Source organism: Manduca sexta, chromosome 10 (genome assembly GCF_014839805.1).
Source record: "Manduca sexta isolate Smith_Timp_Sample1 chromosome 10, JHU_Msex_v1.0, whole genome shotgun sequence".
NCBI classification, from domain to species: Eukaryota; Metazoa; Arthropoda; class Insecta; order Lepidoptera; family Sphingidae; genus Manduca; species Manduca sexta.
Genome location: NC_051124.1, coordinates 203,695 through 225,179, shown reverse-complemented (window position 1 = coordinate 225,179; position 21,485 = coordinate 203,695). Strand labels below are relative to the sequence as shown.

The window sequence follows — 21,485 nt, the reverse complement described above, 5'->3', positions numbered from 1 at the left end:
TCTTCCATACGAGGAACCTACTACATAGCCTAGACATGAAAGCTAGGAATAGTAGTAATGGATGTGAAACTACAGACAGTTCTTCTGATCTACAATAAATAAATGCTGCTATTCATTTCGAAGGTGTATAGTAGTTAAACATAAAATGTATAAGAACATCTCATATAAACAAAGATTATACAAGACTAACCTTTTAAAGTCTCTGTATATCATTTTTATTATGTAGGTTTATGCTGTGTAGTTTATGTGTTTGATGTATAATGTACAAGGTCGCAATGTTTGATAATAACGTGGGTATTAATGATAGTGCCTTCTTCTTTTTGCTATTCCAAGTTGGATTGCGAGCCAAATTCTTCAAACATAATATTCAAAATATAACTAGATTTTATTTACTTTCATTCGGTCCGTCTGGAAATCTTTAGGGGAGGCCTATGTTCAGCAGTGGATGATAGCAAAATGGTAGCATACTAGTCGATGATAGCAAAGTCTTCGAATAATTAATTCTATTTTTTGTGGGTGTTTGTGAATACCTGGCGCCAATACTTCCAGTAGATCAGCGATCTTCCTGCACAGCTGTGTCTTAAGCAACAGCCTGTCGTCCGAGACAGTGGTCAGGCCGTCCTCCTGCTGCTGACCTATCAGCTGAGCCAGCGCGATGCTCACGTCCGTCATGTAGTAGTGGGATGGGTGGAGGTAGCTACCACAGTGTTCTATGAACCTGGGATACAAATTAAACAGTGGTTTATTAAAATAATCTAAAAGTATAAAGTTTAAAATTAGAAAAACTTTGGTTAACTGTACTGTTTTTCAGGATTGAAAATTCATACAACCTAAGGGTACGCACCTCTCACTTCTTTAAAGATAAGTATTCTTTGCGAACGATCACCTTATGCTTCAACGGTAAAGAAAAACTTCGAAGGTAAAAGAATTCTGCCAACCAGTACTAGGCCAGGGTGGTGGACTAAGACCTAAATTTTTTGCAGTAGTAGCGGAGTCTCGTGCACAGCAGTGGGATAATATACAATACAGGGTTAATATTATGATTTTATTATTTTCAGCTCATTTTTGCTTAGTATTATTACAGGTGACACGGGGCTATCTTGTGACGTGAGCGGTGAGCAGAAATGAGTATTACTGGCATACAAACACTTAGTTTTTACTTTATCTCGAATCGTGAATGTAAAGAGTCTATTTTTGGCAGTTAACCACGTGACTGAGAGATGTGTTAATTGTAGACGGAGATCATTCACGTGTGCATATAATTCTTTTAATTCCACTCTGCCCGTCCACCACTTACGTTGATATATAAAATGTTTGAACACGTTAATTTAATTTACTCTATTTAACTCGATTCTGCAATAAAAGTGATAACAATTAACATTTTTATGCGTGATTCACTTTCCTTTTTTTTAATTCTCAATTTCTTTTTTTAAAAGCTAAAATTATCCGATTTATCTGACTGTTTATAGGCAATGGTAATGCCTCGAAATCATATCGTCCATCCTCAAACTAAATATCTTACTGATTTTACAATTTAAATAAAGGTTTTTAACCAGAACATCTGCAAATAAATACATTTTGAGCTATAATTGATATGTCAAAAGCGCTTGATATCAAACCATAACATTCTTGTGTAGTGTTTTGTATTTTCCCTATATTAAGGATAAGAAATGATAGAAAGAAGAAACCGTACCTCTCACAAGCATCAGCGTCGTCCTTCGGCATGGCACTGAGCTCTTTCCCTATATCCTGCAATAGCTGCTGTATTATAGCGTCCGACACCGAGTCTTTACAGCTGTTGCAGTTCCAGAATTTGTTGTCCAGATTCCTGGTCTCTGGGTTTGGGTTCTTTGTCTTGTGCAAGATCGGGACCATGAAGGTTTCTGGGAGGAGGTAGCCTTTGCATCCTCTGCAATTAAAAAATAGGTTGCATACGTTTATAATGTGACAGTGGCAATCCCTTAGATTTCCTGGTAAATCACATAATTTAATTTAGTACGCCCTATTTTTCCATGCAAGATGCATTACAAGATGAAATAATATTATGCGTTTGACTTCCATATTATCCTTACTAAAATGATTTCGTCTGAATCGTAAAATCAAATAGAAACAAGCTTTAATATGAATTGTCGACGTCGTCGTGTTATTACTATACCAGATTTTCTTCTTTATTACAAAAGTTCTCCTCTGATCCATTACAGTATTATATTATGTCCTTGACTTATCTAACATGTACTAAAAGAATTTCTCACTTCTTCTTGCATTTAACAGCGCTGTACATAGTGCCCAGCTCAGTGACGTCGCTGCACCGCTCGCATGAGCACTCGAAGAACTTGGAGTCTGCGAGGTGATGACGGCGGCCCTCCGTGCCAAACAGCGGGTCGGTGTAGCAGACCGTGATGTGCGCAGACGCGGGAATATCTTGTCCGGCGCAGAGGATCTGAATTTTTTTAAAAAAATGTACAGTTTTATGGGTGTCAGAGGATAGATGACGTAGGACAGAGGGCGAATGATTGGATCTAGAAAACAATGATCAAAATCAGATAACAAAGGTCAGAGTTTACAAATCTGATGTATAATGTGTCGAATGTCATAGTATGACATGTTGAAGAGCAAGACAGAAAACAGAAGACAAGCTGGGAGTTAGAAGTGTGTTGTAATGATAGAGGCTGTAGGTCCAATGTACGAGGTAAGCGGTCAAAATTGAAGTAGTAAATACGAGACAGGAGCGGTCGGAGGGCCAAGGTCAAAAGGCAGAACTCGGAGTTTGGATCTTCGAGGATATCCGAGGATAGAGATCAGAGATCGGAGTTCACGAAAATTTGTGTTTAAAGTTGATACATACAATTTGTCCGTCAGAAGTAAAGCTCTTGTTACAGTTGGCCTTGCAGTTGTGTTCCACCATCGAGATGCGGTCGAACACTGCTAAATACTCCGGCTCCATTAGAGGAACTTCATGACCATTGATCTGGAAATAGACAAATGAATCTAGATTAGATCTTCACCTGCACCATGTGTGTAAAATATTTTGTATGCAATAAGGGGATATTAAGATGATATTACGTCATTAGTTTGTAACATACGTAATATTTTCACGCTATGAAAAATATATTCGAACAGTATTAATAACTCTTATATTTATAAGTATGAATGTATGAATTATAAGCTGTAAATTAAGAGTTGTTTGATAAATAAAACTGCTGTCAAAATTCATCACGTACTGTGACTTGAGATAACCTTTGAGCTGATGTGAATATGGGTTTATTATATAGTGACTATCTGAAGATGCTGATCTTAACTTGGCAGTGTCTTAGCTAATATAGTATTTTAGTACGCTCCTTAATGCTACAAGTATTGATGGGCAACCCTGGCTCTTAAATTCATACAAGTAAGGACGTAAGTATAGACATACCTGTAAAATTCCGCAACATTTCATAATCTCGTCCTCGCTAAATGTTCCATCTAGCTTAAAGAACTTCCAGATGAATTCAGCTATCATCTTCCGATCATAATTCCATTTTTCCGTGCCTTTCCTGTCCTCACAGTGTGACTGGAGGGCCTGCAGTTTGGCCCACAGCTTCTCGTCGTGGTCTCGCTGGTATAGGCAGCGCAATACCGTGATGCACTGGTAGTTTGGGTGGGGGATGCCGAAGTTTGTGATGTGTACCTGGAATTAAGATTTGAGCAGTTGGTGTCAAGTTTGATAAACTCATCAGGCAGTGATGCCAATTGCCAACTTTTAAATATTTGTTCTAAAATTATATAAGCCATAAAAAATTTAAAATACTATGTAAATTGCGTTAAGCCAGTGTAGACAAAGATCCAAACGAAACGAATCCAAAAAAAAAACGCATTCTTAGCAATGTAACAAATGATTGAAAGCCTAACATAAAATACGGAAGAAAGTCCTAAGGAAGTTTTTGACAGCACCGTTTCATACCTTTTCCCCTCTTTGCTGTGTGTAATGGCACTCAGGCTTGTGCAGTTCGTTCTTGGTGCACCCTTGAGAGCAGAACGGCCAGCCGCATTTCTCGCAAGTCACTGTCTTACCCTCTTCTAATAGAGTGTAGCAGCCGAGGCAAACTGGTGGTGTAACCTAGAAATATTCGTTGCAAATTGATAATTTGGAAATTGATTGCTTCGGTGTCATAGTTCAATTGAATTATCGGGTTCGAATCAAGGGTAGAGCTAAGTGATTACTGGTTTTTCTATTACATATCAACCTGGAGTTGTTTAAAATTGTTATGACGATGACTCTTTCCTAATCAAATCTTTGGAAGGAATAGACATGGCGAAATTAGAGGCACAAGTTGCGTCACTGTCTAACCGTTTGTGGACAAAAAGCGTCAGTCTTATGTTTGTATTTAATTTTATCCACAGTCTTTATGCGACTGTGGTTTCGAAAAAAAATATAGGCCAAGGCGTGAGCTAAGGTTCACGATGTAGTCACACTAACTACAGTTGCATAAAATCATTTTCAAAATCGAACATAATCATATTGTGCCATAATGGCCTACGTAAGTGTGTCGTGTTCCGGGATCAACCTGGGTATCTTCGCATCCAACAGGCCGGCATAACTGTTTCGACTGCCGAGGAGTTATCACCTCTCATCAGTCGACATTCTATTGGACTCCATCCCACTTACCAACAGATGCAGTGCAGTCACTTTATCGTATAAAAAAAAAACTATCCCTTAAGCATACCTGCGCGGGTCCAGTAATCAGAGGCTTTTCCTTCAGCACCACATCTCCTGACTTGATCTGCCGGGACGCTTCCAAGTACCTTCCCAACTTGTCATCCTCCTTCACTCTTGCTGGAGTGCACTGGAACTTATGCAGCTTCCAGTCCTGCTTCTGATGGTCTTTGGTGCAATAGTGCACTGTCTGGCAACCCGAGCATTTCTGGAGAGCTGGCGACAGGCATACCGCGCAGGCTCCTTGTTCCACCATTGTCTAGGACAGAATGTTAGTATATAGCTGAGCATCATCGATAATGTACTATTTTCCTTAAACCAACTAGACCCAGGTCTAAATAGGATATATACGTATTGGCGGGCAAACATAAAGCTATAAATGTGTGCGAAAACGAATAGCAAACCACGCTAGTGGTTTATACCGCGTTGGTTATCCAACTCAGTTAAAAAAACAGCTACTAATAGCAATAACCACAGAATTAAATTACTTACTTATCTACATGTAGTTTTACTGATCTATATTTTTGTGTCGTCTTAATATGAATATTGAATTAATTAATTTGTAACTGCGGTTACTCAGTTTTATAACGCATTTAATAATAAAACTAAGATTATATAAGTATAATATCATAATTATGCGGATCGTCTTCTGTGTAACTGCCGCGCCGCTCCCTAATAACACATTTAATGCAAATAATAAATGTATTTACAGCACTATGCGGTATTGCTATAACATTTATGCAAGGCACTATCGTGATAGTATGGCCGGATTTTGTTAACGAATTGTTATAGTCCGAATATCATATTGCTTTGTAATTAAAGTATTATCCACGTCCTTATTATGTTTTTCCGACTAAGTGAATAAAACGAAACGTGACGATTCGATATGAATTTTAACCCGACTTAATATGAATGGATCTAAATCGGAACTTGAATTAATTTTAATTATAGTATTACACAGTGTCATTTTATATTTATCGGGTCATTAGACAACTGTAATAAATAATTAATAACAATAAATAGGTAGTATGCATTATTAAGTCTGCATTTATTGACAGTAATTTCCAATAATTAATATATATTTCAACTCACCTCTTGATAAGTCAACACTATTTATGACAATTTCCCCACAATTCACAATAATAACATTAATTTATTACGTATTCAACAAATAATTTTATTAAAGACTTCAGTAACAACAAGAGCGGCATGCGCCGGGCGAAAAGGTGCGCGCTGCGCATGCGCATCCGATTTATAAATAAACCAGCTATTTGACACCCGATCATCTTGTATTTCTACTAGCTTCCTTCTTCTATACAAAATACGCATTTCTAAATAATACATTATTACTTAATTATTTCTACTATGCTCTTAGCGATGAGTTTATTATTTTTATTTTTACATTTAAGATGAATAGTTATTGATCGTCATCTCAGTTCCTATTGAGTATATTATCATCATTAGTTTACACCTCTAATCTTACTCCAGACGGACTGGGTCTACGGATTTGGTAAATTATAATGAATTCACGGCAATCTCTTCTTTTATAGCAAAACTAGTGTCCATGGGATAAATACAAGCTATATTGAACTCAAAATAAGTAAGCAAACAACTTAAAGTAAATTTTACTGTCAAAAGCCGAAGATACTTAGCTTCTATTGGCACTTTTATGTATTTCTCTCTTTTATGTATTTTTAAAGAAATAATCCTAGGATCAATTATTACCAAAGATAACTAAAGTTAATTTGTCTGATGCTTTTTATGCAGGATTCATAGAATGGGACTACATAGGTATAGGCACTAGGTAATGATCCAATAATAGGCTAGCACCCTGGTATGATTTTGTACATTATTTTATATGTAATAGAAAGTAATAGGAAAAAAAAATCTTTTTTGAAATCAGCAACAAAATTGGTTGAAAAATAAAGCATTAATTCATAATTAAATTATTGTTGTAGTGGGGGCGTGGTGTAGTTATCGGCCTATCTCTCTTTCACGCGCGAAGAGTAATCGCCGGTGACGTCTAACGACTAAGTGACGTCATAGTTAGCTATAACTATTATTTGACCGCTACCCCTTTTACAAAATTTGAAAGCTTTGAAACTTATTTATTATTGCGTAGACTTGTGAAAAATCTTTTACCGATTTTTTTTATAACATAAGTACATTTTTAATGATGGTATTTTTATATTTTAGTCACATGCCCTGTTAATGTCTAATGGTCTTTCTGTTATCAACTGGATGATTAAAAGGAAGTCACTTTTATTCGCAGTGTAGGAGATGATGGCGGAAAGAAACAAAGTTATATTTCCAACATACAATTATATTAGTACATCTTATATCTATACAATAAACACATAGTTTGTCACGCCGTAACAAATGTCTTTTAGCAGAAGGAATGAATACATAAAAGAATTTCACATAATAAACATACTTTCCAATAAATAACAAAAATAAATTAGTTTAACAGTAGATTTATTAGTGAATATTTTAGTAAATAAGAGAATATATCATTTACTGAGTACAATAAATATTTCAGATATAAATTATTCGTTAAAATATAGAGGCAGTAATATGATGAATCTAGCTTTATTATTTAAATCGGATTACCGTATACATTAATGAGTTAAATATTAAGGTATAAAAATAAATTAAATAAATTATTTAGAAAATGAAATTTGTAAAGAGATATAAATTATTCAGATCTGTTTAAAAATAAGGCACTTTTATTATTTTATGACCCGTTTAGTTTTAAACTAGAAATATTTTAATATTTTGGAATAAATATGTACCTCATGAGACTATAATCAAATAAATAAGTTAATATGGTTATTATACAATTTATAATTTTCGAATATTCTATCTCTGTACATATGACGGATCTCATGAAATCTTCCCTATGATCTGTTCCCAAGTTTTGATCTTTTTCAATGCCTCCCGAGCTGCGGAAGCCATCAAACCCTCGGAAGACTGCGGTGGTTCAAAGCCCAGAATTAACGCCGATTCCGTGAGGTATTTCACAATCTGAAATATACAAAAGTGGTTAGGAAATCGAATGATAATAAATAAATTTAAGTATGTGTTGTCCGCAAATATTTCTTTTTAGTCAGTTACTTCAGTAGTTTCTTAAGATCCATGACGCTAAGCATGTCTTATTTCGGGGTTTGAATTATTTGTGTGAGTAATTATTGTATTTATATTTCATAATTTAACAATAGAGTTATTTTGACTAAAACCAGCACGTCATTATATAAATTCCCAATGTTTATAACGAGAATTTCACGTTCCATATTGTGGTTGTATTCCCCATCATATAATATATAGCTACAGATATCAATGACATCTTATTTATAAGGTAATAGATGTCTCATAGACGTTTGAACTTAGACCATACCTCTTTAAGGCGATTCCTGAGACTTTCTTTGGAAATAGCTTTCTTCTCAAAGTCCCTCGTTGTTAATATCATCAGTGGCGCGTGAAGTTCGTACAGCGTAACACCTGTAATAAAATAAACAACATTTAATGATAGAATAATTAACATAAACCCTATAACAAACACCAAAATAAAGAAAGTTCACGCAGCAAGCTTATATCCGAAGTGGTAAAAATTGGTGTAACTTATGCAGAATGCATCATCAGTTTATTTTTTTTTTAATTTCATGGTAATATTTTGTAGCGACGAATCTATTTCTACACATTTCACGATATAAAAAAATAATAATAATAACCAGTACTTTCGTCATCTTTATATTTCTACATTTACTGGAGATAATCCTAAATCTTCCCTACTCATGTACCATGAATATTATATAAAGAAATCTGTCCTCACCTCGTAACCTCGAATATCCCGGCTCAATAACGTCGAACACCTTCATCAGATCCCGACAGATCTCGATCTTCCGATTCAGCTCTAGGTCTGGCATCTGATGGATCATGTAGTTGGCCACCTTCCCGTACAGCTGGCTGAGCGAGTGCTTCGCGGACAGGCTGAGGTAGTGCGTATTGTGGATCACGTTCCTGTACTTGTGCAGGAAGCTCTCGAAGCCGGGCACGTCGTTTGCATCTATCAGCTCGAACTCGTCTGTCAACCTGCAGAAGAGAAAGGATTTTAGTATACCTATTTATGTTTACGCGAATGTTAGACATTAAAATTTAACTATTTTTCGGATTTTTTCGCGGTTATTAGTCACGGGGGGGGGGGGGAATTAGTACTCTACCATGATCTGTATACCGCCAGAGTATGGATATCCGAATGATTTCCGATGAAATAGTAGTGTCCATCTTGATAGGAATACTTTGTCTATTTCTACCGCCACAATGTTCAATAATTAATATGTTTTGATTTAAAAGACTGTCGACTTTACGATATTCAGGGTGATCGGTGCTGCTTGCTTCTAAAGAATACTATATAATTCATATTGATTGTTACGACTGATTACGGGTACTCGTGACACCATAAATTTGATAAAAAAAAATCTACTTGCTTCTTCATTTATAAATAAATAAATTAATTTATACGTTTATATATTACACCAGCTGTACGACTCACTTCCTTAGCAGCAGCTGGACAGCGGCAGCGGGCATGGTGTATTGGCAGCCATTATCTCTACAGCTCCAGGGCGCGCCAGGGTCCAGCGGGGCAGTGGACAGCACGCGGCCGCCGCAACGCGGGCAGCGGAACGCGCTGGCGTACGTGCCCAGCTCGGTGGGGTCGGCGCAGCGCCGGCACGCGCACTCGAAGAACTTGCTGTGCTTTATGTGCTCCCGCCTTTTAAGTGTACCCTAGAAAGTAGTAGTATTGTTAACGAACTTGTATCGGATATATTATGTATGAAATTGGATAGTAACAACCGTATGCATAGTGGTCAAACCTGGCTAGTGGCTTGTTTCGGCGATACTTATTTTTTGGAGTTAGATGACATCGTTTTATTCCAAAAAAGAAGTATACACTTTGTATTGAGATAGGGCGGCATAATGTTGACGACATGAAAGACACTATATTTAGACTGCTCTGTCCCTTCCATAAATTAGAGTATCACATTGTGGATTCAAAAAGAAAAATTAGGATATGTTCATTGGTATTATGCTAAGACAATCTTTACCTGTAATGTATAAGCGTAGCACAAGGATATGAGGTCGCCAGCTTTGTGAGGTATAGAGGCTCGGATCGTGAGAGGCCTTCCCGGCACTCTCTCCGCGTCCGTGTGGGTCGTCGAGGGAGTGCAGTCATGCGCCAGGAGGTACGCGCGGTCGTACAGAGCTCGAGCGTTTGCGCCGCTACCTCCCACCTCGAAGGCGTTTACCTGAGGATAAGTAAAAATTAGGTCTTCTAGCATTTTTTTGTAAAAAATAATTGCAAGTTAAGCAAGTTCGTCACATAATATATTATTAGCAATACCATCTCAGGTTTGTATTACAAAATTGAAAATCTACATGTTGAACTGCGCTAATGAAGCATAGATGTTAAACTTCTAGTAAATATAATATATTGGTAGTATCCCTTAAATCAGAGTGCTATACATGTTTATTGTGGTACAAATAGCTGAAACATTTGTTCTCTATTATAGTTTAATTCAATAGTAGCTTTTAATGTTTAGCGCCCTCTCGCCTACGACTTCAGTAGACATTATTTTTGCCAAAAAATTATAGATGACGCTAGCACACTAAAAGAAAAGCTTAGCTATTGTATCAACGGCATAAACTTACAATATGTTATATTATAGTCATTTCGGATTACACGATTACGAAAAACCCTCAAATTATCATAGATTTTATCACTAGAAAATGAATTATTGGTTACAGATAGATATGTCCAATTAACGGGAGTTGTTTTACGTGCATCATGTTGCGGCGTCGAATTATACCTCCAGTATACCGCACACTGTGTGTATCTCCTCCGCAGCGTAGTCCAAGCCCCACTTGTTGATTCTCTGCACGACGTTTTTGTCGTTCATGGGCCAGATGTCGCCCCTGGCGCGCCGCATCTCGTTGTGCGACTCCATGGCTGACAGCGCTGTCCATTTCTCAGGGTCTGCTTTTTTTAGCAGGAGACATCTGGAAGAAAATGAAGATATGTTTTTGGGTAGATATTCAGACTTCTGACTGACAAATAAGTTTGCTACCTTAGAACAACGAAAGAATTCTTTACTTTGTAATGAGGAGGTTTGGATTTTTGATTCAGTGTAAGTTGGATTGATATTGGTTCGTCGTTAGCAACATTGGCTCGGAATCCAAAAGCAGTACACAATATACGAATTACGTATACAGTATATTATATCATTGGTATACCATATGATTATATGGTATGGCCTAAATATAAAATAGCATGGAATGGTTTGAGAAATATAATACAACCTTAGATACTGTCGAGTCAATACAAGAGATAATAAATAAAAATAAACGAAGCGGAATTTGGGTTCACCTTAAAGGCATTAATGCCTGATAGGAATCTTTCAAGTCCTCGAGGTTGGTGTAATCCGGAGGCACGTTCTTCAATGTATCGCACTCGTACGTGGAGTGGCCAGTGTACTTCCCCTGTCCAGGACACGAGCCACTGCACATAGGCCATTTGCAACCTCGACATCTGAAATATGTAAAATGACAATTCAATATCAGCAAAAAAGATAACTTTAAGTTTGAGTTATTAAACGAAGTGAAATGATCGAGCTAGGGTGTTAGATAGAAAAAAAGTCAAAATAGCAGATGGGACATCTTATTGTGCCTTAATATGATCACCGCTCGTATAAATGGGATCTTCCACGACGCCTAGGAAATTTTAGGCGCCATTCTTTTGGGAAGAATAAGAATTTGGAAGCAAAAACCTAGGTAGCGTCTCGGGCAAATTTTATTGACAACGAAATACGACACAGCTTCGCAAACGATTTTCTATAGAATAGGTACTCTCCACGTTGCAACTTTACTAAGTTTTGATTTCATACAATCAAAGACCGTACTTAAACAAGCTAGCATCATCTAGCTCCCGGTAACATCCGAGGCAGATGAGCCCGCAGCCGGTGCAGGGCCCCACTGCGATGGCCGGTTCCTCGATGATCACCTCACCGGCGCGGATGTCGCGGCCCGCCACCACGTATCTGATGAAAAGATAAAGATTAAATACGTTACTGTTGAGGTACCAATCGGTACAACTAAATTAAAAGATTTAGGTCAATTACACAGATTTACTATAGTGACCCAATCGTGAAAATAACTTAGAAATCTAAAATATTTTTTGTTTCACTTTCTCTATCTGTCCTGATCATAGACGAGGGTAGAGCAATCCAAATGTAATGTGGATGAGACTTGTTTCATGAGGATTGCTAAAATGACAGCGCTCCGCCTTGATCAATCAACACATTCTCATTTCTGATTATAATTTGACTACTCTGCATTCCTCATGGCATCTCTTTGTAGTTGTTTCGCACGTAATCAAAGTCGTGGAATTTGAAAACAAAGCCGTCGGAAACCGCAATAAAATGCGTTTGATTCCACTCGGGCGCGAACACAAACAATCGTAATTCCTTTACTAGCGTATAAACGTCCCGTCTCCGTCCCGTAAAACGTTTATCGGTTTAATTCTTAAAATACATAATTAAATGCAATGAAATAATTTATAACAAAAAAATTAAAAGTGTTATTCATTATTTAGATTCCGTCAGTGTTATAACTCTACCATCAGTTCGGAAAACGGTTCTCACCAGGGAAGAACGGGTAGGAAACTGTAGTGTTGCTCTTCAGAAAATCACTACTACAGTGTTATGATACAGAGTAAAATATACAATTGTTTTTTTTATTGTTGTTTAGAGCAGTTCATTCACATATTCGCGAAATAGGTATTTAATTTTAATTTTCCGGACAAGTACACATTGAACAACCAACTCAGGAATCATGATATAACCTGAAATTCTCTAATATATACCCCTAGTACTTAGATATAGTAAACGAAATGGGCAGAACAGTCCACACAAGCAGTACCCATTTACAAGTATGACGCATATGCCAGCCATCGGTCTCCTAAATAATTTTACAGGAAAATAGGCGAACGAAACGAAAAAATCTATTTCATAAATAATTTTCAGTTCTTGATTAGAATAAAGTAATTGCAACAAATTTCGTTATCGATATAACATTAGTGTCGCTACATAAAATCCTGGAATAGCAGGATATGGAGATCATAGTTACATTTCCATCTACCCTTTATAGGATCCAGACGTAGAATATGAGGAACATAGGTGGTGGTGTTGCTAATGCATAGTAAATTTACTGCGTAGTTCGTAATAGGCACTAAGGAATAAACGAAAATTCCCATCGAACCATGTTTTGCGACCACATATTATTTAATCACTACTATTTACATTCGTTAACGGGTTCTATATCAACCCCTACTAGGGTTATGTATATAGGTATAAGAGAAATTTTAGTTCTATAAAATGAAGTTACCTGCCCATAACATCTGATTGTCTGATCTCGTAGCACAGCTTCTCGAGCGGTGGCGGGATCTCCACCTCAACCTCCGCCTCGATAATGTTCTCCTTGTTCCGAACATCGCCTTTGCCTCTCTTCTTTTGCTTAAAAACAAACACAATATTGCTTTGAATCACACAGCTTATTTCAAACTTGGGTAACAACGGTTCAAGCAACTACAAATCAGAATAAATGCTAACAATCTATATTTAATTAATAACTGTTCCCACTATCTTCCTCGATAAAGATTAAGAAATAAAAGAGATTAGGATAACAGACTGGTATTTCAGAACTGAGTGACACAAAATAAAAGCAATGTTTACGAACGCGCACTGTTATGCTTACACAAAATATGCACCGTAGCATAGGAGACAGATTTTATGAATGAACAAGCCGACTGGATTTCCTGGGTGTAAACGTTCCAGCCAGTAGGCGTAGTCTACGATATTTTTGTTCGCCACTTGACTTGACCGCGCGGATGGACGTTAAAAAAACCATTTCATAACTATGCCAATCGTCCGACCCTGAAATCGAGCAGGTTAAGGTCGGTTCACATTGAAGGGATTTTTTAATCCTCAAATTTGAATATTTGTGCAGTTTAAATGTAATGGCGACTAATGCAGGACGTTGCATTCTTCAACGGTCGTTTATTTGATGCCGACATTTTTCTCAAAAAATGGATATTTCTGTATTTCCAAAAGATAACAGAGATGCGAGTATAGAACCCAATTATAGCTTTGGGATTATTTGATTCCTTTCCAATGGTAATTGTATTATGATACATAAGTCTATCGCCGTACAAAGCACCAACCTCAATCTAGGCTGGTAAAAAAATTAAAAAACCCTTCTGGAAATTGAAAAGCCTAGTTTGCTACATCATTAAACTAATATGAACTACAAATATTGTATGTGTTATAAAAATGGAATAATATATCGATCCCATGGTAAGATGACGTATAACGTGCAATTTGTTACGAATCCGATCTCACCACATAGATTGATATAAAATTTGTAGTTTATTACTAGAACTCGAATCTATGAATATGCCACACATTAATAGATTTCAGTGATTTTAAGCCGTAGCTTTTGAGGATACATATGAACAAAGCTTACTCGTTAGCTAGTATATCAACTAAACGCCAATTACAAGTTATTTTGGTTCATTACGTACTTCTATAACGTAGAGCTTTTTGATATATATAAATAGTAGTTCCATAGCTGGAAACATCTTTAGTTTACTACACCAAAAGATTATAGAGATAAGTTCGAAGATATGTGAAACCTACCAACTTGCGCATGCCTGTCGTAGATTGACTGTAGACTTCTTATTAGAAGGCCTGTGGCCTGAAGTGAGACATCAAAATAAATATAATCAGTTGCATAATTTCCGCTATACTTTATTATAATTCCAATGGTATTATAATTGTGCGCTGTTGTGTTCAATTCCTAGTCATTATGAGACATAATATCTGACACCTTAGGATGACGAGCACACTGTACAATTTTGTCATATCATATAAGAAGTGAAAGCAGCCTAGTCCCAAACTGAATGTAATCCTCAGTAACATCGTGTATTTAGACAAATTTTTGAACGCCTGTCCTCACGAAGTAACCCAGAACGTTGCTCGCCATAGCTTAAGCTTAAATATATATATCTTTAAGTATATAAAACTAGACAAATCACTCAATCATCTACCACTTACCATTTCTCCAAGCTATCTCCTACATATTCTAATACGCATGCGCTTTCGTATCACGTATTATCTGATTTCATCACTATCTCGAGTTGCCGATAGTTCCCGACGGTATCTGGGATGGAATCTTGGCATAACATCCAAGCAACTATACGTTTACATCAAACACTATAGCGCTTTCAATAAAATTTCATACATACTCGTCAAATTTTATGATTATCGCTTTCGGATTTTATTTCTAGGAATATATTATTTCGGTTTGTTTGTAGGTCCGGTTTGTACGATTTAAATTAACAGGAGGTTTTACAAACATTCAATTAAAGGTGTTTATTTATAACTGAAAAGATTTATAGATCGTCAGATGTATGATTAGTGTTATTCCGTAACACCACTGACTGCTTTATATTATATTGCTGATATTTAAATTGCTTGCCACTGTAGACATTTGATATAAATGTCACAAAGTCCAATAATAACGACGCGTTGTATAGAATGTCTCCAATAAAAAGGAAATACCAATTTAACTAAGTTAACAACTCAGATAACTCTAGACCCCGAGCACTATTTATGGTTTTGCCTATGATACAGGCGTGGGCTTATATTCCTTCTCACCATGTGGAAACGCCCTTAACCCAAATTTAAAAGAGTTAGATATAAATAAGGTCCAGTACACATTACTCTTTCGTTACAGGTAAATCCGAAGATAACGCTAGTGAGTACCAAACTTGTGCAATATCTTTATTGTAAACAGTTTGTAATCATAAAACGTAAACGGTGAGATGTACGGCGCATAGTGATGTCCGTTTTATCGACTAGCGCGGTGTCGATAAAGCGGTCGAGTGGTGTGAGATTTGGCAGTATGCATTATCTAGGTATACTACATAAATTTGACGATATTTGCTGGCTTACTTGCGCAAAGAATACTGAACGTGTACTTTTTTTTTACCTGAACTATATCGATAGTTTTATTGGCTAAAGTGATCAATGGCCGGGGGCTTTCGATTCCATATTACTGTGAACCGAATTAAATGTATTGCGGATCACGTAAATTTCTCTGTGCTTGTATCAAAATCATGATCTCCTGTTTCAGGGATGCTTCGTCATCAGCTGCACGATATGTATGCATCTAGATTCGATTCCATTGTTTGTGAGTTCCATGGCATAGTCTTAACAGGTTTGTTAACAATCCTTAACTCTATGATAATGTGATGAAGTTCATATTGTTTAATACCAATTAAATATGTATTAACTATTAAGTCATAACACGTAAGCTATAAAGACGAATTTTGTAGTTTTAAAATAAATATTATGTAATACACAAGACTGTGTTCGATCGGAACCGAAATAGAGAAATAGATTTTTGTTCACACACCCGGCGTCGAAGTGTGCCGGTTAAAATTAGATTAACAAAGGAATAGAAAATTTTTAACATTTTGCTCGCTGATACTATTTCTTCTAATATCTTAATAATACGTGTGGGTAAGAAAATCAAACTAATGTTTCTTTTCTAAATATTTTCACTTTATCCATAGCATATATTAACCAAATCTTGATGTACACCTTTTAATTCCGACATAAAAGGGTACCGACTATTTAAAGGGCCTTTCGCTGCATTTTCTTTTGGCCTAAGTTATATCTTAAAATAATTGCCCTAAAGATCCAGGAACTACGATATTATAAAGCAACACATCTTTGTTTCGGTACAAGTGATAGATTTAGTAAACAGTTAGGGCTCTGCTTAATTACATATTTATCGATAACAGTATTTTTTATCGCCTCACTACTATTTACTCCAGGTAGATGTTTAAAAGGCATTAATTCTGTCAAATATAGTAATCTGGCAACGATCAAGAGCGACGGCGAAACTGAATTAGGTTAATAGTGGTACTGAACGGCGTACTCACCTGGGGCACGGACTCGGCGGTATTATACGGGGGGCAAATTATGGTGATCAGCTTCAAACATTTAGAAAGCAAATAATTTCCAACTAAGTAATGGAAATTTGCTCATGATTGCGGACTTCGGGACTCGTATGTGAATAGGTCATATTGTGATTATAATATAGATAATGTGGCTAAATTAACTCTTGATTAAACTTCGTACTATGTAAAATTATTAAGTAGTATAAAACATGCCATCATTGCATGTAAGTTTAAAGAAATCGGAGATAAATTATAATTTTCAGAAACTCGTATTGAGTTTTTTACAGCTCTGGGAATTATAAGTTAACCTTTATTTATTTTAGACATTGTTTTAAAATATTATATAAACAGGCATTGTACACGTTTTAAGTCCCTTTTTAAACCTTATATATTCTATGTAAGACAGGGACCACCGCGTAGGCGATAAAGTGCGATATATTTACATTAAAGAATTAAATCGAGGGATAATATCTCCCACAGTTCTGCTCTGGATAAGTCGATGCCTCCTCAATTGTAAACATTTCAATCAAGAAATCATTTCACAATGAATGCCTGCTTACATATGTTTGGGTTTTTAATGATATTGTGTTTGTTTTCTGTTCGAGTAGAAATTATCTGTCTATCGAAGATCTGTGTTACTGATCCAAAATAAATTTGCGGTTAGTTAATAAATAAAAAATGGTAATTAATGTTGAAATTGTACATGAAATTGGAACAGTATATCTATTGAAGAATATACATTACTACATTCTTAAGGGTGGCTAATGTATTTATTGTAAACAAATGGAATAGCGATTGTAGTAAATTGCAAAATTTTTTGTCATAGAGACTCGTTTATGTTTTTTCCCTTAAGGTTATAGCTTAAGGTCCATTTTTCATACATTTTGTTTCACCTTTAATCTGGGTTAAAATTTCGTCGTATTAAATTTCGTCGTATTAAATTTTAAAGGCCGAAATATCCATGCAAATTAATTATTTTTACGTTTTTCTTTCAACTGCGAGAACTAATCACTAACTAGACGTGAATTTAAATTCTTTACTTGTCAATACTTGTTTAGTTACCCAGATTAAAGGTGAAACAAAATGTATGAAAAATGGACCTTAAGCTATAACCTTAATCAGAGGTCAATATCCTCTAGGGTAGGGATAGTAAAGCTTAAACGGTTAACGTGCATTTATTTATAAAAAAAATAAGTCTTGTAACGTGCCACCCAGGACCGGATTTATCTATCTGAGTACGTCTTTTTAGCGACTTTTTTTATTATCTACTTTTTTGTTTTTTTTTTTAGAAGGAGCTCGGTAAAGTGCCTTCACTGCCATGATGTTAAGCGAAGTAAAGTCCAAAGAAAGATATATATACAATGTTTGGCATATTACTCGCGTGTTCGAATTATTTTTTCACGTGCCACCACTGGCACGCGTGATATTGGTTCGCCATACCTGCTCTAGGGAATCCAAATCCAGGGTGTCAACGATAACCAGGTGAGTGGTCTTAAAACCAAAAAATAATATTTTCTGCAAGATAATGAGGTATGCTGTGTGATGCCTCTAATTTATGCATATGTCTTGCAACAAATTCAAGACTAACTTTTCTGAGTAAGGGTCAAGACTATGGCTGTTAAATAAGAATCATTTATCAGAGCAGAGTTCCGTAACTCCGCGAGTTTACAAGACGTTGACCGATTTAATGTCGACGCCGTATTATTGTTGGCATATAACTTGGTTTAAATATTTTAAAATAACCCGTAAACCGTATTGTGCCGTTGGAACGTTTTCAACTCGGCCACAGCCGGCGGTAAGTACCCCCCCATTGTTTATTTTCAATGGCAGTTTTCTTTGGACGTAACCTTGATTGCTATTTTGATTTCGTTGTTCACTTTCATTTGAATTTTGATTGCGATTCCGGGGCAATTGATACAAGCGTGTTTCAATACGTCGAAACTAGCAAACCTATCGCTTGGTATTACGATTCACACTGATCCGTAAATGTTAGTTCAGAAGTTAACTTAGTGCACTTTGATTTGTAGTTTGAAGTTCTAGAAATAACAAATTGCAAAGTAAGGTGAAGTGTCCTCTACAAGAATTTCAATGGTATATGAAGTTAGCATTAGACAAAAAAACCAAATACAGCGTAATAGAGTTTTTCGTGCCACTCATAGACCTGAAAATATAGCGTTAGCAACCACAAACTATAATGTGTAGAACGTGCTGAATAGCTGATTTGCAGTCATTATAATTACGGAATGCTCAAGCAATTTATTTCTGTATGTCATAAAAGATCGCCATACATCAGAAATTCGCTTGGACGCAGTTGTACCAAACCGTTACAATAATTAGAAAATTTTAACCAAATGAGTTGAAGAGCTAAATTATGTAAGTAGTAAATCGCTTGACAGTTGATTCATAAACAGGATCTATCATCATAATCAAACAAATGATATCCACTGATGAATCTAGGTATATTTTTTCATTATATTCGTAAAATACCCGACGATGGCGCTGCACCTCATAAATCTACTTTTATGAGATGAGGTTGAGGTTTGAGGATGAGCTCCAATCTCACTCAATCCAGTGTTATAGTACAGTGTTCTTTGCATTCGGCAGTACTTAGTGACAGAAATTGACAGCTCTATCAATCAAACACTCGACTAGCAGAGACCACCGGCCCAGCACTGCGACAATTTATTTTCAGGGCAGATATAAAGAAATAGCGAACGTTGGCATAATACTCCCAAATTGATTTATTACAATGATGACGTTAAACTGCGAGGGAACGTAAATCTTTTGTGATGTTTTAAATTATACTATAAAACTAGGAGCGGATGTAGCATAAATAACTACGGTTCAAACAATTTTTAATAACCTTTAGCAAGATAATGTTACATTAAAATAATATGATGGTATAAAATATTTTTAAAGTGAAGCGAGATTTTCATGTGGGTGGAGATTTATAATAGAATAATGAAATTAATTATGACAAGAATGAGAAACTTTAAGTTGGAGGTGGTATTTTTCTGTAAGACAATGATGCACTATTCGTACTAATACAATATTGTCTGTACCGTGACTTTACAACTTAAGCCTATTCTACAAACAGTCATATCATGTGTGATACAATACATCAAAAATACTAAGAAGAAGTTTTCAAAATAATACAAACTTATTTTTATTGCTTTGAATGACGAGACGAGTTTGCCGTTCGCCCGATGGAAAGCGATATGACCGTGCATAAACAGTAGAAACACTATTTTTGTTTTTTGTATTCCACTACGCTTTCCATCCTGAGACATGAGATGTTGTCTTATTATGTTCAGTAGTTACACTGGCTACAATGTTCTTCTAACTGGAACAAAACAGTGACTACACATTGATACCCAGGCCGACTCTCACATATAGGAGAACTACCACCAATGAACTTATTGTGTGTACCCTTAAAATCGCAAATAATTTGCCACCTTTCGGCCCTTAAACTAGCCCTATGTTAAATCAATTTGCATTATATCAACCACTTATATTTAATTGCTATTCAATAAATGTGGTCACACAATCGGCCAAGTATCTTAACCCTTTAAAATTAATTGCCTCTGTTGATATTTGGCGGACGATTCGACGCATCGATGAAGAAACGTCATTACTGCGCCTTGACGATTGACGCGCAGTGATGCGTAGGGTTATCGCGCTTGATGTCATTCTGTTTGCTTAGAATGTGACAAAAAAAAACACAACACGACTCCGTATCGCTTTATTGTGATTGGTTAAGAGACTAACACGTGACGGGCGCATAGATCTCTCGGCCAATCACAAACAACAAAATTAAACGATATCTAATTAGCAGTGGCGCTTTATTGGGACATTCTTGGGTGGCTGTTAATTTATCTTCATATCTAGACGTATTAGATACCTATTATGCACATTATTTTCCAGGTCATCTTTGAGAGATATCAATGAAAATATTATATCCTTATAATATTCATCTCTCTTTCTCACACACGGAACGCACTTATTTACTTACTTATTCTATTTACTTAAACTATTATTAAATTATTTAAGTACTTAAACCTATAATTTATAAACCATATTCATCATAACTTGTAAATGAATGAATAAATATTGTTATTTGGTGTAATTTATTTTGTAATTAATAGTATTAACTGTATTTTTAATACTATTTGTCACTATGGTTGACAGCCCTAAGTGAGGCGTCTCTTGATCTCATTACCCTGTGTCGGCTTATCAAGTGTAAATAGAATATAATAAGATCGAGCTCAGTGGCACACTTTTGCAGCGTCTAGTAACTAACCCGATACTGCATCAGCAGTATTATTTTTCTTAACGATGTGTAGTATATTGAGCCTGATAGAAAACCTAGCGTAAAGCCGGTCGATAGAAATATGTCGGTTCCTCATGGATGTAAACTAGCCGATCCTAAAGTGATGCGTACATATTGATTGAACTTCATTCTGGAATTATGCAGACAGACGGATGATAGTTTTTAGATTTATAAATGATAGAGCTACATAGAATCTGTTTCGCTTGCAAAATTAATAGTCCTGTTTGTTCAGATCACTACTAGACCGCCTCACAAAAAACATCTTGAATTAACAATAGTGCTGTTGTTCTATAGAGATGCGGTATTGCCAGGAGCCTGCTATTTACACTTCATTGACAATTCTCCTGGCTGTGGATGTTCATAGATCTTACTAATCACACCATTAT

At 36.1% G+C, this 21,485-nt stretch overlaps 1 protein-coding gene across 1 annotated transcript in view; it reads right to left on the bottom strand.

Moving 5' to 3' along the window:
- Nucleotides 1-21,485, bottom strand: part of LOC115441797 — a 42,536-nt gene that overhangs the window by 2,476 nt on the left and 18,575 nt on the right. The window contains exons 3-18 of the mRNA XM_037437178.1: nucleotides 13,130-13,257; nucleotides 11,647-11,784; nucleotides 11,115-11,276; nucleotides 10,558-10,747; nucleotides 9,796-9,996; nucleotides 9,243-9,475; nucleotides 8,523-8,782; nucleotides 8,088-8,191; nucleotides 7,580-7,717; nucleotides 4,704-4,952; nucleotides 3,941-4,096; nucleotides 3,413-3,667; nucleotides 2,846-2,968; nucleotides 2,253-2,440; nucleotides 1,694-1,909; nucleotides 531-718 (exon numbers count right to left, since the gene is read on the bottom strand). Coding sequence (XP_037293075.1) covers nucleotides 531-718; nucleotides 1,694-1,909; nucleotides 2,253-2,440; nucleotides 2,846-2,968; nucleotides 3,413-3,667; nucleotides 3,941-4,096; nucleotides 4,704-4,952; nucleotides 7,580-7,717; nucleotides 8,088-8,191; nucleotides 8,523-8,782; nucleotides 9,243-9,475; nucleotides 9,796-9,996; nucleotides 10,558-10,747; nucleotides 11,115-11,276; nucleotides 11,647-11,784; nucleotides 13,130-13,257 — 2,929 coding nt within the window. The remainder of the gene's footprint in view (nucleotides 1-530; nucleotides 719-1,693; nucleotides 1,910-2,252; nucleotides 2,441-2,845; nucleotides 2,969-3,412; nucleotides 3,668-3,940; nucleotides 4,097-4,703; nucleotides 4,953-7,579; nucleotides 7,718-8,087; nucleotides 8,192-8,522; nucleotides 8,783-9,242; nucleotides 9,476-9,795; nucleotides 9,997-10,557; nucleotides 10,748-11,114; nucleotides 11,277-11,646; nucleotides 11,785-13,129; nucleotides 13,258-21,485) is intronic.